This window comes from Jaculus jaculus, chromosome 3 (genome assembly GCF_020740685.1).
Source record: "Jaculus jaculus isolate mJacJac1 chromosome 3, mJacJac1.mat.Y.cur, whole genome shotgun sequence".
Classification (NCBI taxonomy): Eukaryota; Metazoa; Chordata; class Mammalia; order Rodentia; family Dipodidae; genus Jaculus; species Jaculus jaculus.
Window position 1 is genome coordinate 78,862,335 of NC_059104.1, and position 22,388 is coordinate 78,884,722.

The 22,388-nt window shown below is 40.5% G+C and overlaps 2 protein-coding genes across 6 annotated transcripts in view; one reads left to right on the forward strand and one right to left on the reverse strand.

Moving 5' to 3' along the window:
* Ntm (neurotrimin) overlaps positions 1–22,388 on the reverse strand; it is a 1,010,787-nt gene that overhangs the window by 320,237 nt on the left and 668,162 nt on the right. The window lies entirely within an intron of this gene.
* Positions 7,189–7,474, forward strand: Cystm1 (cysteine rich transmembrane module containing 1). Its single transcript, XM_012950385.2, is given in 2 exon segments — positions 7,189–7,265; positions 7,267–7,474. Coding segments are annotated over 2 exon segments (285 nt in total).

Here is a 22,388-nt window from a genome sequence, read left to right on the forward strand (position 1 = left end):
CCAAAACCTTTCGACTGAAAATAGAAGAAAACACATTAACAGCACTGGTGCAGGGTGCAAAGGTTTCTGGTTCCTTGGTCTGCCTTTACCACCCCCACTATGGTTCAACCTCCCAGTGTCAACGTTTCCTTGTCTGTGCAGTGACACTTCTCAGGGTCACTTCTGAAGAATGGATGGCATACCATCTGTGAAGCACTAAGAGAAGTGCCTCTCTGGCATTTAAGTCATCAGCAGCATTATGCTTGACAAATAAATAAAAGTGTGTATTGTCTATACTTTCATCCCAGTGACTGAGACATTGAGAGGTTAAGTTTCTTGGACAAAACCACAGGCCTAGGATTCATATTGGCATATATATGAATCTGGAGTGAAAACTCTTAAGAATAAAGAAAGATTCTCCCTTGATCAAGGCCAGCCAGCCAGCTGGCACCAAGACATTCTCCCTGCCCCCTGACACACAGTAAACATCAGAAGTCATCAGATCCTATTTATGGAGTTCCTGCTATAAGGCAGGCATAGTTATGCAAAAGAGGGACAAACAAGGCAGGCTCCTGAGTACATCTCAGGGGAAGCAGCACATGAATATGAATAAGAAAGCAACTGAAGCAGACAAGCAAAGTGAAGAGAAGAGCCACTTGACAGTTCCAACAGCTCCTCTGTCTTGTTTGGGAGAAGTTGCTCTGGCCATAATATCCTTGACTGAGATTGTGAGTGTGTGTGGGCCTCAGCCTCCTTTACACACTAGCAGATCTACACCTTCTCCTTTATTTAACCATCCTCTCATCCTCCTCAACTGCCACAGGCACTGACTCACAGAACTTCGAGACTGCTCAATCTAGGTTTTCCCTCCAAACCTCTTCTTGTAGCACATCTTCTGCTTTGGATCACTGATATCAAGTGTAGGCAGTTATTCAGGCAATGGTGTGATTATACCCATCCCAGTACTTCATAAATAAGGCCCATGAAGAAGGTAAGGACAGTTTCTTGATTCTGTTGATAACACAGCATCATCCCAAAACAAGCATCTCTGATTGTGGCTCTGAAAGAAACAGCCCTGACAGGACCTTTCTTTGCATCTATGCCATTCACCCACTTCAGGAATCTCCACAACCAAGAAATCCCTGTAGGTGTTGACTGGTTCACAATGGCTGGTTGGATCAACTGTGGAATACCCTTTTGCTCCAAGAGGACAGGGGCTATGATCACTGGCATGCCTCTGTAGATGCACTTGGCTGTAGTGGGCTCCCCTACTGCCAGCTTGCAGTAAGCATGGCAGAAAAGAAACACCCAAGCCTTTTACTCTACCATCCCACCCTTCCCATTCCTTTGCCAACCACCCACTTTGTCACCTGGTCAGTGGCTTCAGTTAGATAAATTCCACTGAACAGGTTGATTGCCCTCTAGGATAGTCCAACTCAGATATGCAGAAAAGCTCTGTGGGAAGCTGGGAGAGAGGCACTGTCTTCCAGAATACCCAGATAATTAGGCTGGAGATCCTAATGGATTAAACCTTTCAAAGGCTGCATAGACAAAGACTCTCAGGAATGGGTTGTCAGTTTCCTTAGAATGTGTGCGTTTCACATCAAGTGAAATTTATGTCTGAGGAGGGTACCAATGTGGCTATACTCCTCGTTGAACTAAAGTTTATGATCTTCCTTAGTATGTCTTTCCTGCTGGCAAATTTTCTCTCATTTAATACTAGTTGAGCAGAACACTGACCCATTGTGCAAGTGAGTCACATGCCCCCAGTCAGGCATAAGTAAAGCTGAGTTCATGCTGTGGTGACAAGCATCTTCCACTCCAAGAGGGTTGATGACCACAGAGGTCAGAGACAGGGGTGCCTTTTCACACTGAGATAGCTGAGGGAGACACTGTTGACTTCAGAAGTGATGTTTGTGGAAGGAACGGCTTGCTGGCAGTGGTTCCTCATGTCTGCTTTTCCCTTTTGCAAACTTTACATTTGTCCCAAGCTCGTCTTTGTCCAATTGAACATGGAAGAGGACTCTTTACTAAACTCCTTGGCCATGACCACCAGCTGCATCTCTTTTCACTCTGCAAACATCACCTGTGCATATAGCTGTGAGTCCTACAGTCTTTGACCAGGCCATCTGATGACTCCTTCCAAGGGTGACTTGGAACATGCAATTAGTTTAGATACAGTTTTAGACATGGAATTGTCTCCTATTGATGCCATGTGTGATTTGCTCATTTTGTTTCATAGCAGCAGGGGTGTGTAGTGAGTGGCATTCAAGTTAAAAGGCTAGGTCTCCCTACAATTATATTTTCCTATAATTCCATTTTCTTGTGACCTGGTCAGTTCCGAAAATCCAAGCATCCTTCATCCTTTTTCTGGGCTCACAATGGAAAACAAAATAAAGACAATATTCTTGAGCAGCAATGCAGCAGTCCTTGTGCAAAACAGCCTTGTATCTCATAAGCCAAGGGCTGTCTCCTCAAATGCCATTAGCATGAGTACCACATACAGACAAGTGGTGAGGAGGGGACACCATGGCCACTGCGGGCTTTAGCATTTGTTCTAAAGAAATAGCTCTTAAGTTGTGATTTTACAGATGCTGTCTGTCTGGTGGTGGTGTTGTACTTTGTTTGAGGATGTCAGAATACTAAGGCTGGGTCCTGAGCCATTGTGGCTGCCAAAGGACCCAACCACCCACAAGTGTCAACCACATACACCAAGCTTTCTCATGCAAAGCATGAGAAACATACAGGAGATTCTGGATTCAGAACAAGAAATTGTCCAACTCTGAGAGTTGAAAACAAGACTAGTTAATGCATACAGCTTCCTTCCTAAGCCAGAGTCTGAGTCCATATTAAATCCTAGCCCACAAGGGTATAGAAGTCTGGATATGGGCAAAGGGAATCAAAGCCAAGCTTTAGGTAGTAGGCACACTTGGATTCAAATTACTATCTGTTAGCTTACTCAGCACAACCACAGGCAGCAAAATTTCTGGACTTAGGATTCCACAAGTGACACTGAAATAATCCTGTGAATCTCCTCAGGTAACTATAAGGGTTAAAGAAAGACAGATTAAACTGAGGAAGAATATTCTATATTACTGGAAAAATGGGCAGTTGATAGACAGCTGATGGATCTGTAAATAGATCTAGTGCTGAATGCCTTGTCTTTTTCATGCCACAAAGGCTGCTTTCCTTGCTCTAAAGAGAGCCATGTATCTATCCTACATACTGGCTGAGAAGAAGCAGAGAACACAGGGGAGCACCATTTGGAAATGATCTATCATCCCCACTCAGCATGTTCCAGGAAACCTGTTGTCCCTAGGAGAATGCAAGAAAGCCTGACAGTGTGAGAAAAGTGGGGTGGGTGGGGTAAGGAAGCTCACTGCTTAATACTTTATTAATGGTATTAAAAGTTCTTTACATAAGTCATTAATCACTGGGCCATATGAAAGGCTTATATTTATTCAAAGACAACAGTAACTCACAGCAGTTCTCCACTACCCAGAATAAGTGTGGGGCTGTTATATAAAGGGGTAGACTTTTTCAGTTCTTCTTCTTCTTGGGTTTTGTCTTTCTTTTCTTTTTTCTTTTCTTTTTTTACTTAAGATAGTGAAACATTTACTGAATGCCTTTGGAAAAAAACAAATACAATATGGTCTCTCCAGAATGACAGCAATAGTGATGAAATAACACGAATCCTCAGCGTGTGTTGAGTGCACCTTCAAAGCCAGTCCCATGGTAAGCACTCATGCATGTTATCTCAGGTTTTATTTAATTGTCATCCCACCTGATCAAATAGATACTATTATAGTCCCATTTATAGAAACTGAGTTGAATTTGTTGAGTTATACACCCAAGGTAAAGCAGAAAGGATGGGTACAGTCTGACAAAAAAGACAGACAATCCACAAATCAAATTCCATTTTTGACTCTTAACTTTATAAACAGCAAGTATATTTCTATACACAACCTGAACAGAACCAAGACAGTACTGCACACTGATTTTTATTTCTTGTCCATAACTCTTGTGGATTTCCTTCAATAGTAAACATACATAAATAGTATAGAAGAAAACAACCCATACTGGTCGCCAGTTTCTGTGCCTTGATGACAGCTGGTAAGCCAATAATCCTTGGGTCCATAAGGCTATGCTATGTGACTACTAATTGATGCTGAGGACCTGGCTTCAGGGAACCCTCCTTAAGTTGTTGAAATCATATTTAGGTGTGAGTCCATCCCTTACATTTTTTGTTGAATTATATTTGGGAAATGATAAAAGAGTCACAGAGTAGAATATTCTATACCCCATATCTATATCACATATCTATAAAATAAATACTCACATAGGAGACAATACTGATATGCTTGTAAAAGAGGCTAAATGTATAGGAATGGACAAAAACAATAACTTCAGGTATTACTAGGTATAGAATTTGAAATTGAAAAAATGAAAATGTTATTATTTTTTAAAGAGCAGCATCTAAAGATCAATACATTTGTAAGGCTGAACGCCATTACTGCCACCCTCTCCTCTTTTATCTTTAATTTCTGACTTCTCTGCTTTTCTTTTCAAATTCTACCTTCCTGCTTTAAAAAAAAAAAAAAATCTCAACTGTCTTCCAGGCCTGCCAGTGCTACCAAGGGGGTGAATACAAAGATGTGATTGCTAAGCCAGGGCACAAATCAGCACAACCATGAACAAAGTGCAACCAACAAGAGGGTTCATGTAGCCATGAAATGGGTGCTACCTTTCCTTCATTCCCAGCAGGGCAGGTTCACAGAGTCACAGCCAGGAAAACCCAGGCAGCTCTGGAGTAGGACACTGGAGGGATGGCTGCTTCCTTGTGATCAAGCTCAAGGACACACTCATGGCAGCATATGGTTGGCTATGTTCTCATTCTATTTCTATTCCTCCCGTTCTCTGCCTTCACCTGTCACAGTTGTGGGCCATATGAGGACACAGAAGCAGGGACAGTCTCCAGCATGAGAAGATGCATGAAGAGACACAGTGGAGTGCCCATATTCCAGGGAGGTCTCATCTCTCTGACTCACAGGTCAACAGAGTACTACTGTTCATGTTTCTTATGGCCTCAGGCCTTCCAGTTCTGCAGCACATAGGGTATCCTAAGTCCCATGTAATATGCCAGCAATGCGCACTGTCCCAATGCTAGCTTATTTCTTCTTGAATGAAGGGGTCTCTAGCAAGGTTACCATGTGAGTCGCATACTAGACTAACACTCTGCATAAGGTGTAACTCAACTTCACAGCAAGTATAGCCAAAGGCACATTTCAAAAGCTAACACACACACAAAATGGTTCACACCTGTCAGTTTCAATTTTTTGTTTTAATTTTAGTTAGCATATATTGATTGTAAAATATAATGAATTTCATTATGTTTTCTGTTCTTTATTTTTCTTTGTGCAAATTAAAGGGTTTATATGTGATATTCAGACATATATGTCATTATACTTAGCTCTCATTTCCCCCACTACCTTCACCATTTGTTCTCCCCCTCACAGTGGTACTCTTTCCTCCCCTCAAATAGATCCAATTCTGCTTTCATGTCACACACATGCACACAACCCCCCCCACACACACTCATACATATATCTTATTTAATTTAGATTCCACATGTGAAAGAAAATCTCATATGTTTGTCTCTTTCTCACCCATTATTACCTTTTGTTCTTTCTCCCTGTCGACTCCATCCCACATATCACTCACTCTCTACTTCCTTGTTGTGTGTGTGTGCAAGTGTGTTTAAATCTGGATTGCATAGATGACATACAAATATGTTTGTCTTTCTGAGTCTGGCTTATTTTGCTTCACATAATAATTTCCAGTTTTATGCATTTTCCTCCAAATGACATACTGCTGTTCTCTATGGCCAAATAACATTCCATGCTTTAATAGCACATATTCTTAGTCCTTGAGCTGCTGACAGGCACATAGGCTGATTCAATTACTTAACTATGGTGACATACAGGTGAAGGTATTTTTACTAATACAGGTTAGAATTCCTCTGGATACTCCAGGAATGGAGTATCTGGATCATATAGCAGTACTATTTTTTAGATTTTTTTTTTTTTAAGGAATCTCCACACTGATTTCCACAGTGGCTATTTTAAACTGCATAGTGGCAACCCTGCCACTTATCCAATAAAACTGGTCTGTAATGTGAGAATAGTGGTAAGATACAGTGATGTTGGCCAGATGCAATAAATTTCACTAGACTAGAGCTTTGTATTATTTGCATGACTCATCAGTCTTGACTTTCTTCTCCCCTGTGGACAGTAATAGGTACTGCCAGGACAGAGGTAGCTCCAGGCTTTGCCTGGATGCTTCATGCTAAAGCCCTCTTCCACTACCTAGCTATCAGGAGAAAAAATTAAATCACATGCTTGAACTGACCCAGAAGTAGTGACCAAGGGGCATAATGGGTGACCACTTTCTAATCCTGTAGAAGCTATAAATGAAGCCAAATCAACTAACTGTGAAAAACTGCTCAAGCCAGGTCAGTGGCTCCAAGGAGGCCACACATGCTCCTGACCTCACTTCCTGTATTCTGGAATTCAGTGATCCAGAATATAGGAAGGGACGGGTGAGGTCTTGACAATGAGCCCAAAGCACCCTTTCATCTTTGCAGAAATGTGCATAGTTCTTATTTCAAAAAGGTCTTTTATTAAGTAACAGGTGGTTAGGGTTGTTCTTTTTATGTTTAATCAGAGAAATTAAGCAGAATACATATGGACTGGAGGAGGAATAATTTGGCCAAACCTTAAAAGTATGCTCAAGTCCTCATGACCATGTAGGAATCTGGGTGAAGACAAGCTAATGCAAAACAGTGACAAGAACATGCCCAGAGCACAGGGCTCCTCAGCTACCACCAAAAGGAAAATATTTGTAGCCACGCCTAGATCCTTGAGGAATGGAACATGATTCTTGAATACTGCTTTTGTGCATACTATCCTAAGAGTTGCCCCTGCTTCCAGCACTCCCCCTTTCTCTAAGCCCCTCACATTTCAACTTATGTATAAGACGCATAAATCAACAATGCATGAATAAACTTAGTAGATCACATATTGCTCAAAATATTTATTGTGAAGCTGTAGTTGCAGCACTTTTAAGTGCAGTCAGGTCCAGCCTACTCCAGTCTACACTGATCAGTACCCAGCTGTTCGTGGGCAGGAGAGGTGATTTTGCTGGTCCCTGATGAACCCAGAGAACCCTCCACCATATCCGAGTCCAGGCCCAATAGTCCCATAACCATCTTATGTACCACAACCAGTGGAATGTATGGGGGCTCTACCCACTTCCTCAGTGGTACTCCAACCAATGATATCAACAATATGGCTAGCAAGGTAGACCTCAGGAGCCTTTTAAGACCACAGTATATGTGGTAGAAGACCAAAGAAGAGATGACCTGGGCACATCCACCTGCCCGATAGCCTGCTGGACTGTTCTTTGTTGTTGCTGCCTCTGGGACATACTCATCTGATCATCACAGGCCTACTCCCCTGCAGCTCTGTGCCACTTCCCACAGATGTGCCTACACAGGTTTTTATGATTGCTGTAATAAGTGCTCTGCACACACACCTCTACCTTCAATACTTTGGGGGTTTAGAATAGTGAGGGTTGCTGCTGTTTAATTCAGTGACAACCTTTTTGTCTAAAATCAAACTTTTATTGATCCTTAACAAATATTCTAAAGGACTTTCCTTGTGCTTTTGGCCAAAGGCTTAGTTATGAAAAATATATATTTATACACACACACACACACACATATATATATATATATGTTTATACATTTTAAATTATGCATTCAAGGTAATGGCATGATGTAACACACCTGTAAATAATTTCTCTGCTTGTGTCCCAAATGTTTCAATAAATTTAGCCAAAATCTTTTGTAAAAGTATTTATTTTGAGAATGAGTTATATTTCAGGCAGAACCATAGATGTTAGGGATGTAAGCCAAATAGGAAAGGCTTGGTTCCTGTCCTGGTGGAGATTTGACATCGAGAGGATGATACATTTAATGAGAAGGCACATGAACTATTGACAATTAAGGAACTGACACACTACAAACTGCTATGGAGTTGCTGTGAAACTTAACTTTGCCTTGAGTCTTCCTCCCACAAGCATGCCTCTCTGGAGTGGCATGACACACTCTACATACAGCCATATTATTGAGGTTATACAGTCAAGTGAGCAGTGTGTGAAGTGGTGACATATCCTGTGGTTCATATTCTATTCTGCTTTCTCTTGTAGATAACACAATATGACGATGACAGCAAGCAGGTATTTCTGGTGAGCTTCTGAAGGCAAGGTCCACCTCCAATGCCATGTTGTGTTCCAGCTCTAAGTTCTAATACTTTTAGCTAAAGACCCTCTACTCTGTTGGGTGTGCAAAGTGGAAGTGCTTGAAATTCAGAGATGGTAGCCTTTTCTCTGAAATAGACCAAATTGAGTAAAAAAAAAAGAATGATGTTCTGGGACAGAGAAGCAGTTGGTGATGATAGTTCACAAAAGCAGTGTGTGTGTGTGTGTGTGTGTGTGTGTGTGTGTGTGTGTGTGTTCCTATGTAGCAGGAAGTGCGAACTTTCCTTGAGTGCTTTAGCACCAGAGGCTGTATTTTTTGTAGAAAGTACATAGGTCATGGCTGTCTTATATAGAACAAGGAAGAAAAGTATGCCACTTGCCAAGGGATGTCAAGGTAGAAGACTCACTGTAAGTTCTGACTCAACTAGATTCCTCATTCTTGAGTAGAGTGAACTCTGTGAATGTTTACCTGCCACTTCACATGTAAGAGACAAGTCACCTCATAAGCAATGTATTACTTACCAGTCTCAAAACAGTGCTAGCAATTCTCCTAACATAGACCAGGGAACTTCACAGAAATGGGTAGTATCCCGGACTGTTTTCTCCAGATAAGAAATCTATATGATAATTCAGGACACCTATCAACATGTAATATGATAACAGTGCTTTTCAGCTCATTAATCTTGTTAATGTATATGAATGACTCTATTTCAAATGACAAGGAATTTCTCCATTTTACAGATGTCCAAATGAAGCCCCCAAGTGGTTCAGTATCATGTCCGAAGCAATGCTGATCATCAGTGGGAGAGCTAGAACTGAGTCCTGGTTTCCTGGTTCTGAATTCTGAGGGCTGGCTTTCATCAATAATCCTAGAGTAGTGGACATATTTGTTCCAGAACTGGACACCAGATGTCTCCTTCTCCTGTTCATGGTTTTCACAGAGAAGAAACTCTCCTAAATCTTCAGTTTGCTACTGTTTGCACATTCATACCCACTGAGAGGCAAAATTATATCTAGTCACAAGTCAGGGTATTCATACTCTGAAACAAACAAACAAAAAAGACACATGACTGTCTATGTGTGTTTAAGTTCACTCTGAATGCATCTGAGGTGATCTGACAAACAAAGGTCCTTTGCTAGCCTTCAGTTCTCCACTCTTGCTCATCCATGTCTCATTGCTCCTGCAGTTTGCTCCATCCCTTTACATATAGATTAAAAGTCAAAAAAAGGGCTATGGCAGCCATCAGATAGTCTTTCTGTATAGTGCTAGAAAGCACTACAGGAGCTTCTGAGGGAAAATGGCCAACAACCTTGTGTGCTAACAGGGGATACTGCTATACAAAAGCAACCAGCCTGACAAGATGGACATACATGTACTATAGTGGCACCCAGCCTAGGTGGGTAACCAACAGCTTCGGATTGACTAAGAGATACACTCACTGGAAAGGAACCCTTCACTAGCACTTGGAACCAAGTCAGAATACTATGGAAACCAAAATCATGAACTCCAACAAGAAGCCCTCACTAGGCTTTAGCCAAAAGAGGCTACACCCACCTAAATCTCTCTTAATTAATAATGCTTATTCCATGGAACCTATGCTGACCTCAGTCTCCTTTGGAGAATCTTCTTTTTTATAAAGCAGCTAGAATGAGGAAGTAAACCACCCATCACATATCGGCTAGGGCCCAGGTGAGACCACAGAGGACCTGGAAAGATAAGCAGGGGTGCTGCTTCTGCGGCAAGCCTGTTAGCCAGTGCCAGCATCATGAAGAAAGACACTGAGGATACTCAAAATGCTCCAAAGCAGAAATCCAAAAGCTGCGGAAAGCACAACACTAAAGTAGACTTAAAACACACCCAGCACAGCTCAAGAACTTTGTAGAAGAGGGGGTAAATTGTATGTAAGAGCCACAGAGTAGAAGGGAATGTCCAGAGCCATTGCTACCCCCCCACACACACACACTTACAGTGGCTGACTTATGCTCTCATATCTCATAAGCCACACATCTAGGGGGAATACCAGCAATCCCACTGAGGAGGGTCCTCAGTGGAATGGAAGTGGGAAGGAGGAAATGATGGTAGTAATAAATGATGTATCCATACAACTTTCTACCTAATAAAAGTAAATGAATAAACTAATAAAAAGAGCTGTGGTAATTCAGACAGTAAAGTTCTTGCTTTGCCAGCATGAGGACTTGAATAAAATACTCAATATGCAATATAGTTCCAGGTATGCCTATAATCCCATTGCAGGTGATACAGATGAGGATCCTTAGGCTCACAGGTCAGCCAATTAGTGATCTCCAGGTAAATGAGTGAGCCTGTCTCAAAGATGGCAAATGGCATTCTTGAGGATGACACTCAGAGTTGTTCTCTGGCCTCCGCATGTGTGTGTTTGTGTGTGTGTGTGTGTGCATGTATATCGACAATTAAAAGGAGAAAGAAAAGTAGCAAAGAAATATAGGGCACTGTGTGTGCATTTCATATACAGAAAGACTCCATGCTATATAAAGATAGAATTTTCTTTCTAAAGCTAGTTATAGAAAACTTCAAATAATTTATTGTTATTAAGGGAAGGAAATACATACTATTAAATGGGTACCTACTGTGTTGACTTCTATGTGTATTAACTAATTTAAACATAGACGAGCCATGAGGTAAACAATTACTTTCTCTGTTACCAACAAGGAAACCCATGAGCAATTTTATAGCTGGTGACATTGAGGTGAAATCTAAACACACATTTGACAGAGTACAGGCACAGGTAGAAATAAATATACATCCTTTCCCAAGACATGAGCAGTTAGTTAAGTCACACACTGGCAGAAGTAACGATTCCCAAAGAGGCCAAAAATAAAGTGTCCACAGGAAATTTTGTTCACAAAAAATTACATTGTCTAGGGTATTAGAATGCTCGCCATCCTGCTGCCTGCCCTGAAGCAGAGGTGTATGAAACAGGACCAGGTATCTCCACATAAGGCATTCATAGGAAGACCTAGGAGGAAGAACAAGACCTAGCACTTGGGGCAAGTTGTTCTTTTCAACATCCCCAATATTCCATGTGCTTACTCTGTTCCTAATCATAGTAGAGTTTGCCATATGTGCCAGGGAACATAGAAGCTGCTCTACTGAAAAGTGTCACCAAAACTGGCCCATTTCTTGGTCATACAACTTCCACAGTAATTCTCCTACATGTTGATTTTGGAAATACCCAGTATCCTCTGGCCTTTGTAGCCAATCCATGTCTCATTCATGTTTTCTAGATAGTCTGGCTTGTGAAAGAAATCCTCAAGTAATAAGGTAATTTGAAATCAGTTGAGAACGTCTCTGTCTCCCACTCATTCTCTATTGTAATGACCATTCTCATTATGGTTCCTTTGTAGACAGGTAACATATTTTGTAAATTTATGAAGCCTCATCAAACCTCATGGTCTGACAAGAATGGTGAGCCCTTAGTCACATATGCAGCAAGAGTGAGATGTGCCCTCCTGCAGTCTTTGCCCCTCTTTTGCCTCTCATGTGCATCTGCTTCTGAGTTTGGGGCCCTCTGGGACTCACCATTTCCCTATCTGTAGCCCTACCTGATCACACTGTTTTGCTTTTACTGAAAGTCTCTATTAAGACAGAGAGAGAACGAGCGAGCGAGTGAGAGCGAGAGAGCGAGAGAGCGAGAGAGAGAGAGTGTGTGTGAGTGTGTGTGTGTGTTGGCTCTGTATCCTGGACCCAAGTGTTTTCTTATTCCATCTGACTTCCATTACCACAAATGAAGGAACCTCGATGGGCTTCTGTGACTAAAATTCCTGAGCATAGTCATGGTTTGAGGTCTTCATCAGCATTAGTGGCCAAAGACACTGCTTTCAGAGAGGTCACAATGGATGGAGGAGCAGCACGGTGAATGACAAGTCAGTCAAATGCACAAAAATTCCCAAGGTGATGATGGCTGTGAAAGGAAAGAAAAGAGCCACAGCCACAGACACTGTGAGCCTAGCAACAGCAGCAGTAAGTGCTGGCTCACCACTGATATCGCATGAGGCATTGGGTTAAAGACACACAATCCTGTTGATAGCCCTGTGGGAGGAAGCCCCACAACCAACCCCCTTTATAGGTAAGGGAACTGTACTCAGACAGGCTGAATAACTTGTTTATGGCAAGACAGAATTCAAATAGCATGGGCTCAGACAAAACACCTTACAGGTCTCAGAGCATCAGCAGTTGCCGAGTAGGAGAACATGCTCTCCTGAATTCTAGACCCCACCTCTTCCAATGTGAATGTCCTCACTGCATATTCAACAGGAGCCAGAGGCCACCATGATAGAGACATGATTGATTAAGGAAGGAATGATTGAGATTACCAAGCAAGATTAAGGAAGGTGGGCTGATTGAAATAACCCTCTAGCTTCAGTGAAAACAAACTGCTGATTGCCTTAAGTTATCTATTTTTGTAACTGCTGGACAGGAATCCAGAGATAGCAAAAGACCAAGAAAAGCAAAACAAGCCTCAGGAAAGCACCAGCTCTTCCAAACATCATTCCACACATGGAAAGCCTTTTGCACACCATCACATGTATTTGTATATATCCCATTACAATACTTTGTATCTGGATCTACCTATTTGCATACTATAGTTGGGATCTGTTTGCAGACACAAATTAGTCTGGCGCTGTTACTTTGTGTATGGATATGGTGTAATCTTCTTTACCTGGTCAACAGCATTGGGAGGGCAGTATAGTAGCACATGATCATCTACATATAATCAAATATTACCTGCACATATTAGTTACATAGAAGTTACATCATAACTAATGCCATTTAAGTCATTTATAAGAAGAAAAGGTATTTTAATTAAATCAGCAAGGTGTATTGATGGGGGAGTGATAATGATTCACAACATTTCATCAATTTAAACATGATGTGCAGCCACCATCTTTCTGAAGCACATGTCGGGGAGGCTTTTCTGATATTGCTGAATATTATCATCCTTCGACCTTGTGTTTCCTTACCTTCAAGACACTATGCTGCTGAATCTCCTCTGCAGGCAGACTTAAATCACAGTGTCACTGATAACTATGAGAGCTGGAAAGGATTGCAAAAATGCTCTGGGATCTCTGTCTACTGTCCAAAGAAGGCAAATGGGATATAAACAGGCAGAGTAATGGACTTGCAGTCACATGGTTGAACATATAAACTGAGACCAGTAGCCTGGCCTCTGGGCTGCAGTGCAGTGCTAGCTCCTATATCCACTGGTATCACTTCATGGCTGTCACATATTTTAGTAGCAATCAAATGTCTCATTTAGTCCATTTTCTCAAACATTAAGAATTAATACATAATAGATAGTCTCAGAGGATAAATGGGGGCCATACTTCTTAAATCATTCATAACTAATGAAAACAAATTGCCCTAGGTCAGTCAAGTAAATAGAAGACAGTATTTAGATAGTTTCACATGGCTTCAAGGATTTATGCTATTAAAATTGTGCTGCCTCCCAAGGATAGTAATTTATTTAAATGTGTTAGGGTGGAAGGAGCCAGGCTGTACCTTGTGAGCTTCAGATACACTACTCACTTGGTGACATTGGGCAGGATACTGAACCATCTCATGATTTCTTCATGATACTGAATTGTACACTTACATACCTTCCTCTCCTTTCTCATTATAAAAAGGATTTTTTTTTTTATTTCAACAGTTACTATGTTCACCTGAGCTTCAAACTGTAACAGGCATTGACATAATCTGGGGTTGATACTGCCATCATAGTGCTGGGTAGAGTGCGTCAGAATATTCCTTACATCCAATTTCCCCCATGCTGCCAAGTGCAATATTGTCTCCATCCTCTTTTATGAGAAAATGTGAACTAAAGCCTGGGGGGAAAGCCACAGGATGCTGTTATTATCACCAGGCCAATTGTGGAGAACAAATAGCATCACAGCATAATCAGCATCTTATCCCAAACCATTCTATCCTTCCTCCCCAGTACACCATTTAACATTCTATGCAGAAGAGACTGAACATCTTTGTAGCAAAAGATAGGAAACAGACCACAGTAGAACAGGATAAGAGATCACTGGTGTCCATCAGGAGCAAATTACCATGTAATAACTCTGTAATTACATGGTAACTAGAACTGATTGAGCCTGTAAATTATATCCTTGTCACCCCTGGGTAATGATGCAGCTCTATCGCCCATCTACAGAGAGCTGTGGCACATGCTCCACAGCCTCAGAGAGATAAGGGAATTCTGGGCTGTTAAGACAGATTTGCTGCTGATGATCGGTAGTAAACAGACAGGCTGAAATCTAGGATTTAATGAACTTCCAGTTGAGGCACTACTGTCTCACCAGCCATAGCAAGACATCTACTATCCAGCCAATATTCCTCATCCTTTTGCAGGGATTGACTAAGCCTTCCAAAATTAGTGATCAAAGGAATGGAATAGGGCTGTGGACATGTACACACAGGAGCCTTACACATGCCTGTGGATGGATGGACACACACACACACACACCCCACCACCACCATCAGCAAAACAGAAGCAGCAAATTAAAAGTCTTGTAAACTGCTGAAACATCACTATTATGGCATTTCACCAAATATTTTAATGCTGAGAAGAATATTGTCTATTTCTATAAAATATTCTCCCTGGGACTATTATGCAGAGGCATTAAGAAATTCCATGTGGCATATCATTCAGCAAATATTGTTTGACAGCCAACTGTGCAGACAGCATTCTGCTAGGTGTAAGAGGACACAAAGAAGCATAACACTCAGTTCTCTCCCTCAAGGATATCAGTCCACTTACACAGATAATATGAATACATAAAATGCTGAATTATAATGCCATGAGGCAGTATATAATTAACTGCTAAATGACTGGTGCAGACAATGAAAGCTACAGAGAAAGGAGGAAACTCACTTCAGTGTGCTATAATTGTAAATATAGCTTCTTATAGATTAACATGAACATCTCTAAGAGCTCAACTATCAGTCTCATTTAAGCTCGATTACAAAGGGACATTTCAAATTTCTCTCTGTCGACAATCCTCTCGGTTTTCCAAAAGCAAACAACAGCAGTAAAACATTTTTTTTTCCAGTAATGAAAAACTGTGGAAAGAAAAGTATCAAAAGGATGAACATAAGAAAGCTTCAAAGTTCCTATAGCCAGGACAGTAGGCAAGGAGAAATGTACTAAGGATCACTATATTATATAGCATAGTGTTTACATCTGGGCATAAATGTTCACATCTGAAAATTAATGAAGGGACTGAGTAACTAGGTTTAAACCAAGAAAACTTCAATCATCAACTTAAGAAACTGAAAAAGCTTTCATTAAACCTCCAGCCAGATCCACTGGGGATCAATAGGGTCATTTCCATCAAAACTACAAAGTGGGGGAAATAAGCTCTGTTCCCTGTATTCCTACCCCCTTTACTCTCAACCTGTGTATGCCATTCAAAACTATGTGTCATGGTAGTAGCAATAGGTTAGCTTTACTACAGTTTATGTTAGTAATACAGATATGGCCAAAGGTTAACCAAAATGGTCTCTAGTGTCCTATCCGGACTAGATGAAATATCATCTGCCATCATTCAGTGGCCTACTTTAATAAGTCCTGACAGCCTAAACTTCTAGCCACAGATCCCTAGCACCCTGCCAATGTCCTCACAGATGCACCTGCTAAGTCAGCAGAGTTAGTCATGATGAATTTCTGAGCCCTTGTGAGAACTGCTTGCAACACAAACCTGGATGAGGTAAGCTAATGGGAACCATATGGATTGCACTCTGGGTAAGAAAGAAGGGAGGAAAGACCTGTACTTGTATTTATCTGTGGAAGCCCTGCAATATATGTGATATAGTTTCCCAAACTGGAAAAACCTATCATTCCCAAGATCCTCAAGTGTTTTTCAAGATCTCAGGAAAGATTTTCTTATTCTGAAATAAATTAATGCTGTTGCACAGAAAATAATATTGCATTGATACAGAAACCAAGATCTGAAAAGGTTAAAAAGGCATCCCTTTAGATGACACCTCAAAACATATACAAGTTAGCAAGGAACCTGGTACATACTAGTTATCTCTGGGATATTATTTCTGTAATAAAATTATTACATGAAATGACCCTTAAGATCTTTCCCACACTGAATGTTTACAAACCAGACAAGATGTAATGGCCAGTGTGTTCAAAAACTAACATAAAGTATTTGCAGCCTCAATCTCAAGCTATAACTGAAGAATAAGAAATTCCTACTTTAACTAACCAGCAGTTCTATCAAACCAGTCTAGTGATCCATGCTGGTAACATATCTTTGACTCATAAATCATTTTCTTTTACAAAGAACCAAGCAAGATATATGAAGGGGTGTCCTGTGGTTGATTTAGCTGAACTTCAGAGGTTTCTGCTTGCTTTCACAAGCAGGAATTTCACTTATGTGTATTCAGTGATGGAACCTAACCAATTTGGCATCACATTCACAGGGCACATTCTTACAAGAAGGTAGCTGACATAAACAATGTCGAGGAAGAAGGATTTATACTAGCTCAGGTCTTCAGAGGCTTTAGATCATTGGGGAGGAGAAGCAATATGGAGCATCTCAACTCCTGACAGTGGGAACACATGGCAGAAGCTGTTCATTTGACAGTAGCCCAGGAAGCAAAGAAAGGAACTACAATCAGAAGCTAGCTAGCTATAGCCCTTATTAAATCATATCCCTGGTGACTTACTTCCTCAACTAGGCTCCACCGCCCAGCATTTCCAAAACCTCCCAAAGCAATGCCTTAAGTGGAACATGCATTCAAAACATGTGCCTGTGAGGGATATTTTAGAGTCAAACCATAATAGAAATGGCACTGAAAGAAACATCAAAGTGCTCACAACACAAAGTACCTTCCTTTGACCTCAGTAAACACTTCCTTTTCTACTCATCTTAATAGTGGTAGAATGATGGACTTCTTTCCACACCTGCAATTTTATTTTATTTACATGAACCACTAAGATTGATATTTGCTCTTCTGGAAATCAAGCTTTCTCCTTTGCATTGGAATTTATCTTCTATTGCTGCTGGAAACCATTATCACAAAATAATAATGTTCTATTTACCACTTATGTTATCTCTTCAGATAGGCAGATTACCTGATGTTTGACTACTCAACACTAAGTCCATTTGGTGCATGATAAAAATAAAACTTTAAGTTCTTGGTAATAACATGAGACATACTCATCATCTAGCCTGGGATGATGGTGCTATTTTCTTTTTTGGAGGAGTTGTCAGAACTCATGGAAATCATCCAATGCTGCCTGCCAGTAGCCATGAGCACACTCTCACTGTCTGTGTACAATGAGGAGAGGGAAAACCACTTTCAAATGGACCAAAGCTATTATGAGTCCCAGAAGTGAAGCTATGGGGTAGAGAAAACTGTTCTGAGCCCATCAACATTTGGACATGGAGGACAGAGGTGACAAAAGGAATGGACAACAAAACAGAGGAAGGACTACCTAGAAAGAAGAGGGCCCTCTGTAGAATGGGGCAGGGGAGAAGGGAGAAAGGGGGGTAACAGGACAATAATATGATCATATTATAGTATATTCATATATAAAATTTCTCAATATAAAGGCTATGTTTATGGCTACATCTTGACTATGATAGATCTCTTGATCAAATGTCATTTCTCTTATGCTCAAAATTGTTTACTAAGTTACTAGGTGCCAGGTACTGATCTAAGTAATTGGGATTCATTGATGAATATCTACATATGTCTTTGAGAAGTTTAACTTAGAAAGTAACATCTAAAAAGAAATGAATATGATATCAAAATATCCTAACACATATGTAGGATTTTGAAACACATCACAGGAAACTATTTTGGTTAAGAAACCAGGGGCACCTTCTTAGACAAGCTACTATTTGAATCAAATGTCTTAAAGTGTATGTAAATGAAAAGACAGGCAATGATGGCTTGAAGAACATACACTATGGAACACATAGTCAATTCAAGAGTGTGCTGGTTGTGAGACAGGGACTCCATGAATATCACAATCATGAGGGTCCTCATGAGTTAGAATTGAAGGGTGAGTGCTGACCTGCAAACTGCTAGTCTCCAGGAAACATTTTTTCATCTTGGATGAGTTGATTTCAACCTATTCAACAACAGTACCTTTATTACATTTAAGGGCAGGCACAAAGAGGGTGAAGTGGGCAGACTTTACACATGGACAATAGTGAAAGCTCAGAGGATAGATGAGGTTTGCTTAGAACAGGTTCTTGGATCATGGGTAAAATCAACATGTACAGAGTCAGCACAATCCAAGAAAGAAAATGTTTACAAAGAGACAAATTGAGAATAGCCTGGAATGGTGGAAATAAAATGGATGAGAGAATAACACTGAAGAATCCATGATGAGAGAAGCCTTCACCACAGGGTGGGTGGTGCTCAGTGTGAAACAGCAGTGAAATCAACACATAAGGTTACACATGGGAGCTGAGTGTGGTGGTGGTTTTGGCTGGATTGTAAAATGTCCATGAATTTAAACATATAACGTAAAATGTATAATGTAAAATGTCCATGAATTTGAACATATAAGCCCGTGCTGGCAGTGCTGCTCAAAGAAGGTTATGGAACCTTCAAGAGGTGGAGAAAATATGACAGATAACACTGGGAATGGGGTTTGATATTATAGCCCACTCCACCCCCCCCCCCCGCCCCATGATCTGACGTCAGATTCCTGCCATGCTTTCCCCACCATGATGGTCTCTAGCCTCTGCAATCTCAAGCCAAAATAGTCTCTGTTCTTCTCTTATCTGCTTCTGGTCAGACATTTGTTCACAGCAATGAGAAAGTAGCTGATACATACCTAAAATCCAAGCACATGTCAGGTTAAGGCAGAAAGATAACAAGTTTGATGACAGTGTTGGCTATGTAGTATTCCAGAGCAGCTTGGGTACATACTGAGGCCTTGTTTCTAAAAAGCTGGTGTGTAGCTCAGCGGTAAAGTTCTCAAACTTGCCTAGCACATATAAGGCCATAGGTTTGAACCCCAGTATGAGAAAGACAGACAGAGACAGAGGAAGGAAGGAAGGAAATGAAGAAGAAAAGGAGGGAGAAAGGTAGGGAGGGAGGGGAGAGGGAAAGAAGGAGAGAGGGAAGGGAAGAGAAGAAATTAAAAAAACAGAAATAAGATAGGAGAAGTGGAAGAGGGAAAAGAATTGAAAGGGAAGAAAGAAAGAAAAGGGAATAAATGCTATCTTTTTAGCTTTGTGCAGAGTTTGAGAACTATAATTAGAACAGTTTTAATACAGCAATAGTTAAAATGTAGAATTCAGATTATTAAGGAATGAGTAAACATGAAGAGGTGAAGTATTCTTCACAAATTAACATTTGTGAAGAATTGACAATGAAAACAACAGCAGAGGTTAAAAAAAAACAGCAACAATGAAAATAGGGAGAACTTGGGCATGGTGCATTGTAGAGAGAAAATTAGTAGAAAAAAGAGGATTTAGAAACTCACACACAGAAAAGATTATAGAACAAACCATAAGTAAATGTTATCTCCAAAATCAAAGACAACTGGATGTTGGAATCCATTATAACTTCCATTCAAGCACATTTCCAGCCTGTTCTTCATGAGTGGTATTATGGATGTGCTTTCCTGGTATCTCCATCAGACCCTGTGTGAGCAGAACACCGCTCAGGACTTTGTCCAGCCTGCTCTTGTGTGTTTCCCAGGACCTTCACCTAAGAGCCTTTGAGCTTTCCTTGATTGTGCTCTTCATCTCATCCCCATACCCAATCTCCCAGGCAGTCCTGCAGCTGGACCTGCAGAACAGAGCCAGAAAATACTCACATCACTATCCTGACTTCTGTCTCATGGTTCCAACCACTGCCCTTTATCATCTGGAATATAGCTATAGTCTCCTAAGTTCCAGTGTGACCTTTTTTATGTGCCCAGAGTTATCCTTTTGCAAACTGAAGTGAGAATAAAACATTCCTTTAATGGCTTCTCCTTGTTTAAATCAGTTTTTTTTTTTAGCTAGTATACAAAGTAATGGATTACATGATGGCATTTGCATAAATACTTTAATATTATTTGCCCTCCACATTGCCCTGACTACATTCCTCCTGATTCCCTTCCTTCTCCTATAGTATCAACTCTGCTTTTATGTCACATTATTGTCATTTCCTTTATTTAAAAGAGCATTTTTATTTGCAAGAGAAAGAGAGAAAGGAGGAGAGGAAGAGACACAGAGAGAGAATGGGCATGCCAGGTATTTTTACCACTACAAGCAAACTCCAGACACATGTTCCACGTTGTGGATTTGGTTTTACATGGGCACTGGGGAATCAAACCTGGAACTGGCAGGCTTTGCAAGCAAGTGCCTTTAAATGCTGTGCCAGTCCCTCATTATTGCCTTTGTCTTCTGCCCTTCCTTAAAACCATTTTCCCCTTTCATGGTCCTTTTTCTAGTTTTATGATCTATACCCCCAAACATATATGCACATGTATAAAAAATTAAAATCTAGAATTTGTATATGAAAGAAAGTATACAATATCTGTCTTTATGAAAATGGCTTATTTTTATTAAAATTATTTCCAATTCCTCCCATTTTCCTGAAAATGTCTTGAATGACTTCTCTTACACAAGGAAAGAAAGTTATGCTTTCTGTTAGAGTGAAGTAAAACACCATGAGCTACTTGGCGTGTGTGTGGGGGTATGTGTGTTTTGGAACTCTGATCATTAGTCACAATTCTTCCTTGTTTTTGGGAACACTGGGCAGAGTATCCCTGTCCATTTCTGCCTGGGGCTTGTCTGTCTACTTTTACCCTAGAGCAGTGCAGAGGGGTGTAAGCTGTCTGGAGGTGGCCAAGAGTGTCTACAGTGAGGTTGTTGCTCTGTGTTCCAGTCCTCACAAGGAGCAGCTGTGACTGGTGACAAAAGTGTCATCTCCTCAACTTGGTCTCAGAGTAAGATCATGTAAGGAGGCCTGAGCCTAGTTCACAAAAGTTTTCACAAGCCAACCCATAAATCTAAAAAGGTGGAAAGTGGCATTTTTGTGGCCAGTAGGTGACAATTCAATGATCAGACTTCCCACTGCCTCTCAGCTCTGAAGTACTTCTCTCTCCTTCATTCTGCCCAAATAACAATTGCCTTTTACTTTTCCTCATGTCAAGTATAGTCCTGTCATGGGGCTTTAAAAATGAAGTTCACTCCTGAGAATCTCAATATCCCAAGGGTTTCTTTCCTCATGTCTTCTACATGGATGTCTTCCAAGAAAGCCCATATTCTTATTTTATCCCTGTTTTTGTTTGAGTCCCTATCTGGGATATTACTGTATATTAAAAAATTATACATTTACATATGAATTACACACATATATAATGTAAATTTGTATAAGATAGAAAAATATGTATTTATTAAATATTGTTTTATATTTTAGCCTATAGGCCTGAATCCTACCTTTGCACATGAAGACTGGTTAACAAAATTTTAGTATAGCTCTCCTAACCCCACGAAGCTGTGCTTTTCTAACTATACATATCATGAAATGGTATGTGTGATGATTTTAGAAGATCAGTGGGCTGTTATATAAGTGTATAAGTTTTGGTGGTTTTATGGTTGTCGTTTTTTTTTTTTTTTTTCAATTTTTGGTACAGGTTGAGGTGAATGGGATTTCAGAGTAGTTGATAAGCAGAGAAACAGAAATAGGAGCTAGGCAGGTTGTGTGTTGATGGAAATGGTCCTAGTCACCTCTGGAGCCTTTGAGAATAGGTCTGCATGATGACACAGTCACTCTTTGACTGATGTTTACAATAATGATCTAAGTAACAAAATAGGATAAATGATATTCTCTATGCTTTGCTCAATAAGACAGAGCAATAACATATTTTAGTGAAAGAACTCTATCACAAAAGATTGTAATGTTTTAAGTTCAATATGAAGGATAATAGCTAAGTTATATGACAAATTCACTCATGTGGAACACTTCTTTTTTTTTTTTTTTTTTTTTTTTTTGGTTTTACGAGGGAGGTAGGGTCTCACTCTGGTCCAGGCTGACCTGGAATTAATTCTGTCATCTCAGGGTGGCCTTGAACTCATGG